The following is a 17,534-nucleotide window of genomic DNA, read 5'->3' on the forward strand; positions in this document are numbered from 1 at the left end:
AATGAGTTGAATTTATATTGTCAGAGGCAATAAATAAGTTATTATTTTTAAAGAAATGTTGTAGAGCAATGTGTATTGCATTCCTTACACAATTTATTTATTTCAATGGAATTTACGCAGCGTATCGGTAATAAATTCGTTTCATAATAATATACAACCAACGTTTTATAACAATTAGTTAATATAAGTACATACCTATCTACCTAGATTATTAATTAAATGTCAATGATTTTTTTTAAATAATTTTATTTGAGTGCTTTTACTTTTCGATGAATCTTGTTTGCATGTTAAAATATTGTACATTTTTTTTCTTCGAAACAGGTACATTGTTTCTGTTTCACGAACAGTAATTTTTCGAACAGGGTGCAGTTGCCTCTGATCGTAGATGGAAGTTGTCGTCGTCATAATATAACTTTCTTGAATAAATGCTTTGATTTTTTTATTATTACGTGTGGTTAACGTCGTTTTGAGCCTGCATCGTAAGTACACATTATTTTTATAAAAAATCTTCAATTACAATTGTCATATTTATGTTGCATTCATTGTATTGTCTTTCATCGGGTTTTTGACACCGGGATATCTTTACCGTTGAGAATGCGGATGTGTCATTAACTTAAATTTCTCTCACTGTCCGGTGCTTTTTTCTTCGTCCAGAATATCCTATGCATAATATTTCACTGTCAGGTATAATAAAATGTCGATATTTTTATCATTTTTGTGCAACTACTGAACTACCGTGTTTGCAAACTTCTTCCAATAACCTTTGACATGTGTCACTGCATACGTGTCATAAAATTGTACGATAAATATCTTCTTTTACCCAAAAATATATAACTTTAATAAATCATTTATCCTCGCCAAGTGAACTAATCGATGCGTCTATCATCTGATAGCATTTCCATTGTGAGAAATCACTAAATATTGGTGGCGTTGTGCCGATAATCTGAAATATTTTTGCATAGCTTTTTGAAAAAGATCATTATCCTTCATTTAACTTCAATTAAACAATCTATTTCTTGCCGGTTGTCTATAAATCACACTTGTAATAGATACGTCACTGAAATTCAATTGGAAACGTTTCGTATTTTATTAATTTTTAGTTATGATTTTGAATGTACCTCAAAATGAAAGGATCATTTTTTGTTGTTAGACTTGCTTCTGTGCCCATGATATTTGACATATTTTTTACTATAACCGAAAAAGTTCAAATGCATGTAGGTAGTAAAGAAATGTGAGGGAATAATTATTCTGAATTGTCTTATTTTGAAAGCTGTCCACTAACTGCTTTTAAGTCTGTTACCAGATGATCCACAATTCCCTGTGTAATGTACAAATGTATGAAAACAACAATGTTTTTCAGTGTATTAAGCCAACAGTTTATCAACTTATCAGAAATTTATTGTAGGACAAAATAATATCCGTTTTAAGTCATGTTTTTATGTAATTTGACTATTTTAGTTACAATCAAACATTTGAACAAATAATGGCTTAGTTTCCATCCTGTTGATAACCTAGGTTTAGCATCACTGAAGTATCGGACAAAACCCACGTGGAAGAATGTGCTTACCTATCGCCACCGTAAACAATCAGGGCAAATTGTAATAATTAATATCTCTGCAATCTAATCTCGCAAGTGAATCAAAAACTAAATACTTTCTAATAATATAACATACAAGAAGAGACTTTGGCCAAGACTCTTCACAACTCACAGTCTTCTGCTTCTCTCGGGCATAGTGTAGAGCCTCTAGAGCAGTGGTTCTTAACCTTGTTGGAGGTACTGACCCCCACCAGTTTCATATGCGCATTCACCGAACCCTTCTAATTGGAAAACTAAAATATAATTTTTTTCAAATTCAAAACATGTATATATTTTACTGGTGCACAAAATGAACCGTGCATCAACATCACTGTGTTCAAAGAACAAAACCATTAAAACATGATTTTCACACAAAAACAAAAACATAATAATAAATATTTACTGCAAATCAGTGTGACTTCTGCTGTTGCCTTTCACAGACCAGTTCAGAAATGCGTGGCTTCACCTTGGCAAGTGCCACTCTCATGTCATTTTCGCAACAAAGTCTGCTCCTTTTCTTCGTTTTTATGTCCAGCATCTTCGAAAAGGATTGCTCGCAAAGATATGTTGTAACAAACGGTATGAAAATCTCCAGAGCTTTCTTAACAATAACAGGGTACGTTACCATTTGATTTCATCGAGGTATTCATCATTCACATCTGTTGTCTCACCTCTTGTCTTGACCTCCGCTGAACCCCTGAGACTGACTCACCGAACCTCTGGGGTTCGATCGAACCCAGGTTAAGAACCATTTCTCTAGAGCTAATACCAGTAATCTCCTTCACTTGGTCAATTCTCCTTTGTTTCTGATGATTCTGTTTCTTTCTTTGACTTCCCTGAAAGCCACCCACCACCACCTTTGCCAGATACCTTCGATTCACGATGACTGATATACCCAAAAATTGAAAAATGCATCTTTGACAATATTCTCAATGGCTGATTCTTTATTTTGAGACCTTTTGGATTTACATTATATTATAGTGACTTAAAGAAGTAATGCCCCATTAGGGTATGTATATGATGCACTGCTTACAGGCGGCATATTCTAAGGTTTAACAGAATAATTTCTTTTATTTTGTTAACTGTCAATTCATGATGGAACTGCATTGTATTGTTTTATTAAATTAAAACAACAATATAACAGAATAATACAACTTTTAAGAGTAAGTTTGTGGAAAGATTATATGTTTTCCCATGCAGCGCTGACAGTATTCATAACTTACACTATGCAGCTTCATAATTATCATGTTCCATCTTGTACGAAAGAAATGATGATTTTTTTAAATGATTTTACTGAGACTTTCTTTGACTTCGACCAGTTGTCATATGGTCTCTTCTTCTCTGACTCTGAATGGGATCTGTTGTTCATGCCCTATTTCCAATTCTATTAAAAAAAATTCGACAATCACAGCTCTACTCTGTGTCGCTTCTCCCCATGAAGACATCAAATCTTTTACCCATTTTGTGGCTTGATCTTAGTCTCAATATCAGCTTGAGCTCATTTCTGCTCATAGGCGACTTGACAAACCAGGGCATGGGGAACATAGTATGGACTTACTCAATTTCCCTTTGTCAAGGAATGTCCTGTGGTGGGCATCTAACCACATGCTTTGGAACATTTTTTTTATGGACTCATTCCAGTCTCGACGACTCTGGGATCCATTAATATGGCACTTGATTGACCAGCTTCTTTTACCAGATCATCCGCTTTTTCATTTTCCATATGTGATGGAATCCATTGTTATGATTTACATATGTCATCGTTACATAGGTCATGAGCCACATATGTCATCGTCATACGTCACTGTTGCTGCAAATATTTCACATTGGTCTGTGGGACCTTGATTGCTTGATTGCCAATATTGTCTATTGCACCCGAAGAAAGTAGTTATATAAAATGTGTAAGTTTTAATTATCCAATAGAGTATGATGCTGTGAAATCCAAAGTATGATTCACTCTCTTATCATTTTGACACGTTTTGCAGATAATGGAACTGGAGACGATCTTTCTAAGCCTGGGGCTTGTGGTAGGGTTGGCGGCGGTCCTGCTGTTCATCGCCAAGTTGGGCACGCGGGGACAGTCGTACGAGGAAGTGGTAGCTGCCAACAGGAAGCTGGCGGCTGAGCGCGGCCTGGTGGACGAGGTAGCCAGACAGAAACGCCTGCAGCAGCAGCAGACCAAGAAGAACAAGAAGGCTGGCAAGAAGGTAGACAATCTTTCTCATTCATGGACTTATTGTAATTACCTCAAATGGTTTCTTCTTCAATTTTCAAATATAAGTAACTATTACCACCTTCACACAATTCAGCTACCAATTGGGTTATTGTGAATGGCTTATGACATGCGATTGTGTTGCTAGTGTTAAAAATTATAGTAAATTCATCACCATTCTCACTCCTAAGTGGAGCATATGGATCTCCACAGGGTTGATGTTATATAAGCCTTTCAACTAGGAATGGTTGTTGGCTATTTTCTTGTGGTTTGAATCAATTTGTAATTTTAGCCAGGCGTGATTCAAACCTGCACCCACTTCATCAGACTTTACCATCCTACACTTAAGTGCTAGATTATTCATTAATCAGCTCGATTGCAGCATCATTAAGTCGCTATTTGTATTTTCTTATTTCAAATGTCGGTCATTGTGCCGCAGATGCCGTCATGAGCTTTTTTCAATTTTTTTTTTACGCAAACAGTTTATTCCATTACATTTCCATTTTCTGTTGGCGCAAAGACTTTTCGATCCAATAACTGTTAATTTAAAATTTTCATACATTTTGATGCATCATTATCACAAACTAAGATTATATTAGGTAATATTAGGTTGGGGTAGGTTAGGTTTGGTTTGGTTTGGTTTGGTTTGGTTTGGTTTGGTCTGGTCTAAAAAGAAAGTTATATAATGGCGGCACATTTACCCAAATGTCATCCTTAACTATTAGAATTTACGTTTAGACAATTAAAATACTATATTCACTACAGTTTTGTTTTGTGTTATTGTCTGTTCAAATAATGAACAACGTTTGTGCCACAGTTATATAAGGCCAAATGTCATAAGGTTTGAATGCTAGCGATAGTACCTTCGTAGGCAATCATAGACCCGAGGCGTCAAGTCGAATCAGGCAAGAATAACTTTCTCTTCAAACTATCCAAATCAATGGAAAGTGACATTATTGTGTAATATGATCAATTACAATTAATTAACAAGTTTTATTATTAAACAATTGTGGGGTTCTAATGCAAAAGTGACTATTTCCAAAAATTACGAAAATGATTTTAGTATGCACGATTATACATTGGTATACCAGGAATTGATTGGCATATTTGTTTTCCACCAAACAGCGATATTTTCATATGATTTTGCTCTTTGAAAATTGCTTTTTATTTCAAAAGGAACTATTTCCTGTATGAATATTATTCTCTTTTTTTCCAAAACTGACTGTGTTTGTAGCCAAAACTGACTATTTTCCATTAAACTACAACACTAAGAGCACACGATTTATTTCATAGTGCACTAATTCCTTACACAAAAGATATTCTTAAAAATTGATTAATTCCTTGTTTATTAAATGTCAGATTCATAAAACATATTATTTATCTCTATTAAAAGTGTTTTTAATTTAGTAAAATGGCAAGCCATTAAAAATTATGAAATTATTTCTTATTATGCATACGAGAATGGATGTTTGGTTGAAGAAAGTCCCACAATGGAAAATATGAACATCACCAACAAACTAAAAATCAGTTTATGACAGGTTATTTATTGAACAACATAAATACCACCCAAGTTTTTAACAAAATTGAGCACGACTGTTGGTGTATCACAAACGCATGTTGGCTCCTGTGTTGAAGCTACAATTAAAAAAAAACTATATCTACTATAAATGATACCATTCAAATATTGAATAAAATAAGTCATTATAGCCTAGAAGGCTAAAAAAGATGTCATGAAGCTAATGAAGTTTTTCACCATCCCTCCAATTGCAAAAGAGTTTTATAATGACATCTGGAGCTTGCGCCAAATGACATTGAAATGCTTGAGACTGACGAGTTGTTTGAAGAAGACTTTTCATGATAATTAAGCCATTTTTTTAAATTTTGTATTTTTACCTAACATAACATAACTTACCCTTGTAATTTTTACGTATTTATTTTACTACCAACTGTCTCTATTAAATTCCAAAATTATAAAATACTATAGGTATACAAAATCTTATAGGAATATCCAGGAAATAGTCAGTTTTGGAAAAATTCAAATTAAAAATATTGGTTTTTCTTAAATAACTATAATATGTTTGATGGACTGGTCTATTTTTTTTAAGAAATATAGAAACTTACTCTACCTATCAAAATGTATTTAAATTATATGTGTATTTTACTTCTAAATGTCTCATAGAAAATATTGATTCCTGAAAAAGTGCAATAATGGAAATAGTCACCTTTGCATTAGAACCCCACAATTATAATATTCTTTAAAGAAAATTTTAAAAATCTAAATTGTCAAATAATGATTATATCAAATAATATATCAAAATCTTTCCAAATTTAATGTAATTTTATAAGGAGCTTGATTTGATGGTTATTGATCTGACATGCATTAAACGAATTTAGGTAGGTAACTGACATAACAGTTAATACCCTCCGTGTAAAGTAAAATGAGCAATCAATTGTCTTGTTAAGCAACACAATGTGCTAAATCAACGTGTAATGCAGCGTAATCTATTACCAATAAATACTCATTATTCTCACTTGAGAGTTATAGAATCAAAAATTGTTATGCCGGCATGCATTCTATAATACGCAAACCTTGCCACTGCATATTATGTATGCCATTTCTGCCGCATTAAGCACATAAATATTGTTTTATTGCAGTTTGTAGAACAAGGTGAATTCATTATTGCTTGTTTACCACTTCCAGAAATGTTTTAACCATCCACTTTTTGTTTTAAATACTATACAATACATTACATATTTTTAGTAGTAAAATATAATGCTTAGGTACAATGTTGTGTTATGTTATATTGCATCACATGGCTTGATTTTTACTAGAACAGTCGAGATTAATCAATCATTGAAGTAGATACTGTGGCAATCTACTTTGATTGTTTCCTTTTTTGTCTGTTGACTATTTGTATAGGAAATTATTCATCTCTAACAGATATGAAAATTATTATTGTTTTTAAAATACACCACCAAAACACTTTTAAGATTAGGTATGGCTTATTAAATACATTCTTCACCTTTATCTGATATAGTAATCCTTTGACAGCTCCTAGTAGTCTCCCTGGTTGGTTCTGAAACTAGTCAAACATGTTCAAAATGGTTGATGTATGTATTAATTAGCAAAACTTTTCGAAAAACTTAACCAAACTTAACAAAACTTAACCATTCGTTAATAACAAATTCAAGTTTCGGGCTTTATCTTGGGAATTGCTTGAGGTTTTTGACAGATACATAATAGCGAAAAATTTACTACAAATAAATTCACACTTCACAATGATATTTAAAAGTTAGTCCTCGTGGTCCCTTTTCTCAGCTTCATTTTTTATATATTTTGGCTCCATCTTTGAATGTTGCATATTTGCGAGACAGTTGCTTGAATTTTGACCTAAAATACAGAATTAATTTTACGTTAATCAATACACCAGGTCACATTTATGCATAAAGTAACCAACCCACATGACACCTAAATTAAGATAAATTAATTGAGGCGTCTAATTCCAAAAAGCGATCAAAATTGGTTCGGTCAAAATTGAGAAAAAAATATGCACGTATTCTTTGTATAATTTTACACAATATGTATTGATATATAAATTCCAAAATGCGACATAACCCTACGAAAAAAAATATTTTTTGTCTGATTTATTACAAAAAGCGCCAAGTCCATGTTTCATAATATTTAAAGCTTGGTTGATTTCGCGCGTGTTTAAGTCAACCAATAAGGAAACGTTCAATATTGAAAAGGGCGTCTCCCATGCTGTAGCATCTGGTAAACTCACGACAGTGCCACGGAAATATGTGCCATATGCGGAATAAATTTAAAAGTATGGTACAAATAGCGCTACGTCCGATTTTATTTTGCCTATATTTATTACATTTAAGAGTTTATCGGCTGAAACAAATTGCCATTTGGTTCTAATTTTGACATAGAATACAACGGAAAAAATAATCTCATATTAATACTAATAATTGAATCTTGAAACATAAAAACGTTGTTTCCCGAAAATATTGAATTGTGGACTTGTCGCTTTTTGTAATTGGACGCTTCAATTATAAATTTTAGAAAAATGACATAATTAAAATCAGGTTTCAATAATGATTTTACAAGCATGACAGGACAAGTATATGTAACAAAAGTATGCATTTTGTAACAGTAATCTTCAATTCAGTATCTTGATGGTGAATAGACCTATTCTAACACTTAGTTCATTCACCTCCACAAAATTTGTTTTAGTTAGTGCTGTTTTTGACGTTCATGTGGTTTAGTCATATAGTTTTACTCGTCATACAATATACAAATAAAATATTCATACTGAAGTATTCTCAGAAAAATTTGACAAATACTTCAAGTGAATGAAAGTTGGTTTGATCAGGGAGGGAATAGGTGAATTTCTCCGTGGAATGATCGCATTCAATCATAACCCACACACATGCAATGTTTATTATATAAATCAGGTAGGTAGATAATAAAATTATTATCCATTGACTTTTACAACTTCATTTTGGGCTGGTTGTTTTCTTCCGAAATATTTCAAGTAATAAAAATCACGAATTGACTGTTTCACCTCCAATATTATGTGTATCTTAATTAGTAGTATTTGCCAGTGATATCATTTAGCAAATTCTTTCATTAAAGATAAGTGAATTTTCCTTGCAAGTAGCGGTAATTGTTACGTTTAATCACTACGCAAACTTCTACAATAATAATTTTAAGTAAAGAAACTGCAATGTAAGATTTTATAGTTAATTAAATATGCAATCTGCACTCATATCTAAAAATACAATACACCTATGGTATGACCTACCTTTCAAGTATTCATGATTTTCTTAGAAAGCTGACTCATAGTTTTCATACATAGTCAAATAACTTATAAAAAATAGGCAAATAAATTCTTCAAATAACACCTATGCGGCAAGTTATAATAACTAAAAAATGTCAAACATATCAAAAGTTTCCGTCAAAATATCAAAGAAAGAAATGCTGGATCGTCTGTTTTTTCATACCTACTGTATTGTAATAATATTTATTCTGGCAGCTATATCGTTTTTTGATTCAGTTTGAAATTATATGATGATAATGATATTATATAAATTATTGCAATCTTCTGGAGCTATTTAGAGTTCACATAATATGACTCTGCACATATTTGTCAGTGATAGGTACTTGGAGCAAAATGCATTACATTTTGTTTCTACTTTTGTCTCATCTCCACTCTTCTCGGTCCATAGTTTTTTGCTGGCACATACATCCACCGAACTTTATGAATTCGTCTATCCAGCAGGTTTTAAAGCGTCTCTGTAGGCGTTTAGTGCCCCTTGGGTACCACTGTATGACGGCATTTGTCCAGCGGTTGTCCAATCGCCGACCGACATGTCGAGCCCATTGCCATTTCATCTGCTTAGCGACCTCTATCACATCGCGTACACGCTGCTTCCTTATTCATAAGTGTATTTTGTGATCTTTATGCGTTATGCCCAACATGTAATTTTTGGATTTTTCTTAGATTAAGAGTTCATGTTTCACGTGCACATGTAAGCGTTGATATTACACATTGGTTGAACACTTTACGCTTAAGACACAACGAGAAGTCACTTTTGAAGATACTATTCAGGCGCCCAAATGCACTCAATGCCAGTTTGGTTCTGCGATCAACCTCGTCATACATACCGTTAATTGACATTTGTTGTCCAAGATAGATGTAGTTGTTGATCCGCTTAATTTGAGTGCCATTGCTTTTGATTCAGCAAAGCAGTTTATCATTCTTCTTCTTATTGTGCCATCCCCTAGCGGAGGTCGGCCACCATCAAGGCGATCTTATCTTTGTCGTCTGCTACCCGGAACAGTTCAGTGGAGCTGCACTCGTACCAATCACGGAGGTTCTTAAGCCACGAAATGCGGCGCCGTCCTCTGCTACGCTTCCTATTGATCTTTCCTTGAATGACAAGTTGGGGAATGCTGTATTTTTGTCCTCTCATAATGTGGCCGAGGTACTGTAGTTTCCTGGTTTTGATACTACGTAGAACTTCTCGGTCCTTCCCCATTCGATTGAGAACTTCAACATTTGTCAGCCGGTCAGTCCAAGGAATTTTGAGGATGCGTCTATACAGCCACATCTTGAAGTTTATCATTACTTTTGTCTTTGAGACATTTATCTTTAAACCTCCTTTATGGCTTTCATTTGCTAGTCTCTGCATCTATTAATCCATTGATAGTTTTAAGACAGTCATTTGGCAGGTCAGTGCCTATGACTGCATATCGCACCGTAAGTGTAAAACCAAGGCATCTGCAAATTTTTCAATTTCGAGATTAAATGCAAAACAACTGCAAAAGTCGTGGACTTCCTTATGTCAAAGTGAAGTAACTGAAAGAACATGCAATATAATGTAGATATAAACCAAATATTATGGTTTTTATTAGAAACTCTATTTCTCCTAACAAAACGAAGACTTCAAACCCTAATATATCCAAAATATGTCTTTTGCAGATGCCTTGGTTTTACACTCACGGTGCGATATGTCCAGTATTTATCCACTTGTGTAAATTACATGTCCAGCCCATTGTCTTTTTAGCAGTTTGGCAACATCTATCATATTGGGTACTCTTGTGTTCCCTTATACGTTTGGTTTCTTTTGTGAGATTTCCTCGTTATGCGCTATATGAATCTTTTCTCGCTTCATTGTTCTATGTTTGTTTCATGTCAACAAACGTTAATTAGTTGTCTATTTAACAATGGCGAAGGGTGGTGGTAGGTTGATAAGATCCAACATAAATAGTGCATACTAAACTTTGTCAGTCAAACGTATTTGTTTTCATTGAACTAAGACTACAATGTGTAGATAGTATTTGTTAGTTTTTAAAATTCAATTAAAACCCTGCCTAATCCAAGCCATAGGAGATAATAGTCAAAAAAAATCATTTATATATAAAATATTTTTTATCGATTATGGTTTGGTAGGTTTAGTAGACAGGGCATAATGAATTTAAAAAAATCACTGCCAGCCAATTTTCACTAGGTGGACACTTGTAGGCCAGCTATTTTTGGAATAAAATCACTCCCTTCAAAAATATGAAATAGGAACAGAATGATAAATATTTGTGAAAATTTACCAAATCAACATGTTTCTTGAGTGTATTATGAATATTTTTACACTAAAATGATAAATATTTTTATAAAATATACACAAACAATTCATTCAGAAGTTATGACCTTTACAAGAACCCGCGAATTACCTCGTCTGTGGCCTGACGCGACATTCATCCATGGCACTGATCAGGTTTATGTATTCTTAATTCAACGAAAACAAATAAGTCTGACTGAAAAAGTGTGCACTATTTTGTCAGATCACCCATAGCATACCTGTACTATTGTGGTTTGGTTAGGCAGGGTTTAATTGAATTTTAAAAACTAACCAGCACTATCTGCTTATTCTTAGTTCAATGAAAACAAATAAGTATGAGTGATAAAGTTTCCTCCACCCCCCACCACTGCTATTTAACACGTGGAGGTAATACTATGAACTTGTTAATAATGTTCTGTAATCGCAATTTGTATCCATGTGCTTCTCGTTTTGAAATTGAGCATTTCGCATATTTTTTGCCTTTTAAAACAATTTTGATTACGCTTGCTATCATATTTTTAAATTGCCCACAGTCATAGCCGGTATTGTAACATTATCTTATCTGGAATGCCTTATTAAACGTATTTAATATTATTTCGAATTGAATTATGTATTTTCCACTATCTCGGGTATGTTAGGTTCACTTCATTGTGCACTCTTTTATCTCAGAATAGTTTGTATTGTGACCTACCAGCTACTTTGTTGCACTGATAATAAGAGAAGAGAATTAAAAATATCACAAATATAAATGTAAAAGTAAATTTCTCAATACGATCATGTTCCTGCTTCATCTTAAAGTGATTGGATCTTGAGAAATTCCATATTTGAGTCCCATCGAGTCCATGGTGTCTAACTGGATGAAAAACATTCACACACCAGACCGGACCGTTTATTGGCAATGCAATTAAAATTCAATAAATACAGCTATATTCATCACCATTGACACATTCTTTTGTATGTTTGTCGTACATGATGTGTGTTAAACCTCAAAATAATCGGACTGGAATTAAAACAGAATTCGGTAATTATTTTGAAAATGGAGCCCTTAATTCCAAATGTTGAGAGCCCCGAATTGGAACCCAAAAAGGTTTTTTTTAAGTTATGATCATGATCCATTCAAAATAAATGTCAGATATAAAAAAATGTGCATTTCAATGTAAAGGCAGGCGGCCCTTGACTTTCATACATTCTACTTTCTTACATTTCTTAAAATTTAGATTTTTCTCTATAATGCAAAAACTGTGCGCTTCCATGTAGTCTCTTCCCTCTCCACAAAGTAATAGGAGTGGTATTCAACTCTTGTAAATCAATCTCTTGAGAAGTTTATAAAGAAAACACCTGTTTGCTATAATATGCCGCATTAACTTTATTATACCCATTGATATATAAATAAAGTACCTACACTTTTTGATGTTTTTTACATTACTCTGCTTTTGTACATTCAACATTCATACACATTTCCAGGAACCAACGAAAGTCGAAGGCCACCTGTATTTGATGTTTTTCCAAAGTTTTTTTTACTTGCATAGTTGAATACCTACAATTAAATTAGTCTCGATGTACGTAAGAATATCTCCAAAAAATCCCTTCTCTAAACAATGTCTCCTGACAGTTGATCAGTCAAATTGACAAATATTTTGAATTATTTCTCCCTTGAAATTTAATGAAAAAATAAGTAGATAATTTTTCTCTGTGTATCACAGTCTACGAACTCAGACCAAGGAATATAGCTACCATTCACATTGTAGATCCGTATTTTCCATTTGGAGTGGAAATTATGTAAACCTAATGTATTTTCACTCAATACCTACATTGTTGCTTGAATGTTTCATTTAGATATTCCGATGATTCAATTATCTCAATTTGATAGTCTTGTTTCAAAACCAGTTTTATTTTGTACCTACATACTAATTCGTTTTGTTCTATTTTTATTACCCACCCGGTACTAACTGGATTTTTTAATGTTTGAAAGACGTTTAGACGTTAGACCGAAAGGTGGTTTTTTTTTACTACACAAATTATCTTACCTACGTAGTCTATCAGTGTATTCGTCTTAATTTGAAAAATAACTTTTTCATGATAATTGACATAAGACATATATATTTACAAAAGCCGATGAGTCCACATAATATGGTCAAAATCTGACAAAACATCTGTCCAATTTATTGGCTAACATAAATGAACATATTACATACCTACTTATTTTAATTCAATTATGCGATGGAAAAAAGAAACTAAAGTTTAACTGTGCATAGAACACAAAAATTTGTTTACCACAAATATTGAATGTTTAAAAATAGACGCCTCACAAATACAGTCTTCGGTAGTATGCCCAATCTTATGCCACCTCTTCACACTGGGCCAAGCATCGCGAATGTTGACGCCCTTTGATGCGTGTAAAAACACTAACACGTTGTCAAAGTACGCAAGCATAAATGCCAGCCATGGTCCTCGCAAGACGTATGTCGCTCTCTACACGACGGTGATTTGGCTAGCATGGACCAACGTCAAGAGGGTGCATTCAAAATTGAAGAATCTATACAAGCAAAAAAAAATTAAAAATACCAATGTTCCCACGTGGCGATTTTTGTCATTCAACTCTATGTTGTATGACAGTTGAAAGTCAATTGATACGTGGGAACCCTATTTCAATAAAATCGATCAAGTTCAATTGAATGAAGAATGCCTTCCTACTTTATTGATTGAACAATGAATCATCATTCAAGTCAACTAGTTGCCTAGAGCAACCGAGGTGATAGCAACTCGCATCGGCATGTCAAACTTATTTGTTACGCTTGACACTATCTTGATTCAGGGCTCGAAATAGACCGGAGCGCCGTTCCTGTTCGTGAAATCGGTAAAATTATCGCTCATGCTCGTGGAAAAAATAACTTCACCGTCTGAGCTAGACAGGCCATATAATAGGAAATCTAACACACTTATTTCTATGAAAGACACATAAAATTTAATAACTATGTACTTAAATATCTTCAGAAAACTGTTGAGCGCTCCGGTTCTCAAACTTTTTCATTTCGAGCGCTGTCTTGATTATGACTATCGATATGTGGGAACGTTGCTTTCAATTTCTTATTCAACACTAACAGACAGTTGAACGACAAAAATCGCTACGTGAGAACGCAGCATTACTAATAAGTCATCTTTTCAACAATAACCCCATTATAATGCATATCGTGGCATATCGATGATAAATCATGTTCCAATGAACATATTATCTTCTTCACTTGTACAAATGAATACATTTGATTTGCCTTTCCAGAGTAGCATTAAGAAAAAGAAGAGACAATGAAAGACATTTTAATAATTCATATCATAATGTACATTCAAGCTTTTGTTTAATAGTGAAGTAAGAAGAAAAAATAACAGAGCTTATAAAAAACAGCCCAAGTGGACATTAAAGTAGTCCTATGTCAGAAAAGTTTGCAGGTCACTTCTCAATCTACTCTAGTTATTTGAGATGCTGTGTACATGTAATATTATAATTGATATGATTGTTTCCAGGTGAAGGAAAAGCAAGCCAAGGAGCAGGCGGCCACCAGCAACAGTGAGGTAGAGAGCGAATCGCAAGCAGAGAACGGCCGCGACGATGACTCCCATGCTCACCCGCACCACGTTGAGTTCATTGAACCAACCGTTATCGTGCCAGAACCTCAACCGCACAAGCCCGTCAAGGTAGGACACTTCTATTCCGGTGCACTTTCATGGGAAATAGTTATAGCAGTAATCTAGCTTTACCTTAGGGATGAATACACCAGTCTTGTAATTATTACACATTTCAACGACTGGTTTAACTATTTTTTTATGTAAATATTTAAATTCTACTCTAATGTACAGAATTCTGTTTCTAGTTATAAGTTAGCAAGCAGAAGTTCTTACGTCATGAAGATTGAGCAATTTATCTTGTCAATTTAGATTAATATCACTATTTCAAATATTAAATAGTACACATACACAATACGTATCAAGATAACAAATTAAATATATTATTTCAAGTGCAATTATCTGAGCTGCAACAAAGTGATTTAATAACTTTCACCCCGGAACCACAGATTTATATACTCGGTTATGTTGTCCACGTGGACATACCATTTTTACCTTAAAAATCACAATTCTGGTGTCGGGTTTACTCGTATAAAGATGTGATGTTACAACCTTTGCTTATGTGGCAATTATTGGATATCTGCCTCGAAAATTTACACTTCACAGCAGAGAAAAAAGTATTAAATGGGCCATGAAACTCATAAATCAATCGAGATATTAAAATAAATAAAAATAATAAAAGTAATCAATGAAAATCTTTACAGCCAGGAATATAGATTTTCATTTCAGTCATTTGAGAGAGTTTTGAGCTGAGTATGTACTATTGCATTGATCGCAAAGTTATTATTTAAGATAAAACTTAATAGCCAATTATCTCAGTACAAATTGTCAAAATGTGATACCTATATAAATGCATATTATGACAAATCAATCTTGTATAATAAAATTCATAAATTTCATTTTTGTCAAAATTAGATTTTTATCTCCTAATCACCTAATATCAAATTTAGGTTATTTATTTTAAATGGGCAGTACTGGTTCCGAACGTATGAACAAAAAAAGCATCACAAATAATTTATATTCATGGCTCTTTTATTGTTTTGTCCAGAGATGTATACCTAGAAACTATAGTTGAATGTATTGGTGACAAAATTTATCTGTATATGCAGCTCAAAATAGAGCCCTGAAACATGATGACTATCATGTCATCAAGTTTTTTTCAAACATAAAAAGAAAAAGTAGGTACAACATATTCACATAATTGCATTTAACTGTCACTAGATTTGTTTCACCCAAATTATCATAGTGATAGTTAACTGTATGTTAGTTTAACTTTTTATTTAGTTATATTTTATTGTGAATGAATTCAATACTTAAATCAAATCAGTTATGAATATTAAGCCTCATTCACACGGCTAAGAAATAATTCTAAATATAGGGTTTACTGTCTATTAAATAAATTAAATTAAATAAAAATTCTTCATTGGTGAATTAGGCTTTAAGGGATTTTTAATATGCTACTGTAACACAAAGGGATTAATTATGTGAAGTGCCAAATTTTGTTGAAATAACCAAGTATATTAAATCGCATGTCATTTTAATAATAGTGATATTAAAATATTTATTCAATCGAATCTAATAAGTGCATGTTGTGCACAATTTCACTACACGGACCATAAGCCTTGTATTGATTTCTTAAGTGAGCACTATGGGTACGTGTATCATAATACAGACATTGAAGGACAAAAATGATCGAATTCAATAACTAAATTTAACTTGATCACTTTCTTACATGCTCTTATAACTTTTGAATGTTCACCCGGGAGGAAGGGAGGTATTCAATCGCGTGCTCATTCTGCTTTACCATAACAACATAACGAATGACTTGTTCGTTGAATATGGTCTCGGTTAACCCTAACTCACAAAACAAGCGAACTTACAGCATTGGTATTCATATATTTATTCTAAGTTTCCACTTCAAAATATGGCATTTCAACAATGGTGCATGTTACCAATGTTTTAGTAGAGTAGCATCTAAAACTCTTGCAGTCTTAAGTGCACATAAGGTTGACAGTGCACTATCCTGTACCCATATAATGAAGCAATATTATACGCGCTATCTCTACTACAACAAAGCATGATTTTATACATACATTTACAAGGGTTTTTATTATATAAGTGGGTCTAACCGGTAAATATTTTTAGGTTATATTACCACGTACTTACTTAAAATTCTGCCAGCCAGGCCAGTAATGGAATAATCTAAAATAAATGATGATTTTAAGACAATATTATATCTGTTTTATTTATACATATGGAAATTTAACTGTATTTTAACTAATATTTTTAATGGCATGAATGATAAATGATTATCGGAAGAAGTAGTATTGTGCCTATATGGGTAACAACAATTCAACCTGAAAAGTATTTGTGTTGTGTGTTTGCACAAATGAAACAGTCGGCGAGTAAATAAATTTGCAGGGCAAGAAGCGAGGGAAGGAGGTGAAGGTGAAGCCGATCCTCATCAACAGAGACGACCCGAGCTGCGTCAGCGACCTGTCCGCCCCGCCCTCCCCTACTCAGTCCATCAACCATTTTGAGGAGATCCATCCCAAAGACGAGTTTGAACTGTTGCACTCGGCCGACAAAGTGAGTTGAGCGGGTCTGCCATGCTGTGGAACTTTTAGATTTCAATATTGAATACATTACAGATTCGTGCCTGATGTTCCGATTAGATTTGTGTTTCGACTCAGGTTTTGCCATTTGACATTTTAAGGCAGTATGCACATTCACCCTTGGTAAATATACATCTGACACTGAATACTTGTTGCTTATGTACCAATTAACATATTTAAAAGATCTTGAAAAGGCATTATTGAATAATTATTTTTTAAGTTATTTTACATTTTAATACTTATTGTTTTAATGCATGATGTACCTACTAAAAACATTACAAGTACAAACAGTAAATGTGACAAGCAAAAGATGATTCAAATGGAATTGTACAATATTTTAATTAATTGTAATTTAGATTCAAATTCCATCAGGTACACTCACTTGATGGTA

The 17,534-nt window shown here is 33.4% G+C and overlaps 1 protein-coding gene across 7 annotated transcripts in view; it reads left to right on the forward strand.

Annotated features, from left to right (window-relative positions):
• Nucleotides 1–360: 360 nt before the first annotated feature.
• Nucleotides 361–17,534, forward strand: part of LOC147071376 (uncharacterized) — a 41,927-nt gene continuing 24,753 nt past the window's right edge. For 4 of the 7 annotated variants that reach the window (XM_085948631.1, XM_085948632.1, XM_085948634.1 and 1 more), the window contains exons 1-4: nt 361–479; nt 3,562–3,783; nt 14,430–14,600; nt 16,950–17,117. In XM_085948631.1, the coding sequence (XP_085804757.1) occupies nt 3,565–3,783; nt 14,430–14,600; nt 16,950–17,117 (558 nt within the window). In that variant the 5' untranslated portion in view covers nt 361–479; nt 3,562–3,564. The remainder of the gene's footprint in view (nt 480–3,561; nt 3,784–14,429; nt 14,601–16,949; nt 17,118–17,534) is intronic. The other 3 variants (XM_085948633.1, XM_085948636.1, XM_085948638.1) reach the window with 1 other exon arrangement.

This window comes from Rhyacophila brunnea, unplaced genomic scaffold, assembly GCF_057557595.1.
Source record: "Rhyacophila brunnea isolate RB1 unplaced genomic scaffold, BYU_Rbru_1.0 scaffold_20, whole genome shotgun sequence".
Classification (NCBI taxonomy): domain Eukaryota; kingdom Metazoa; phylum Arthropoda; class Insecta; order Trichoptera; family Rhyacophilidae; genus Rhyacophila; species Rhyacophila brunnea.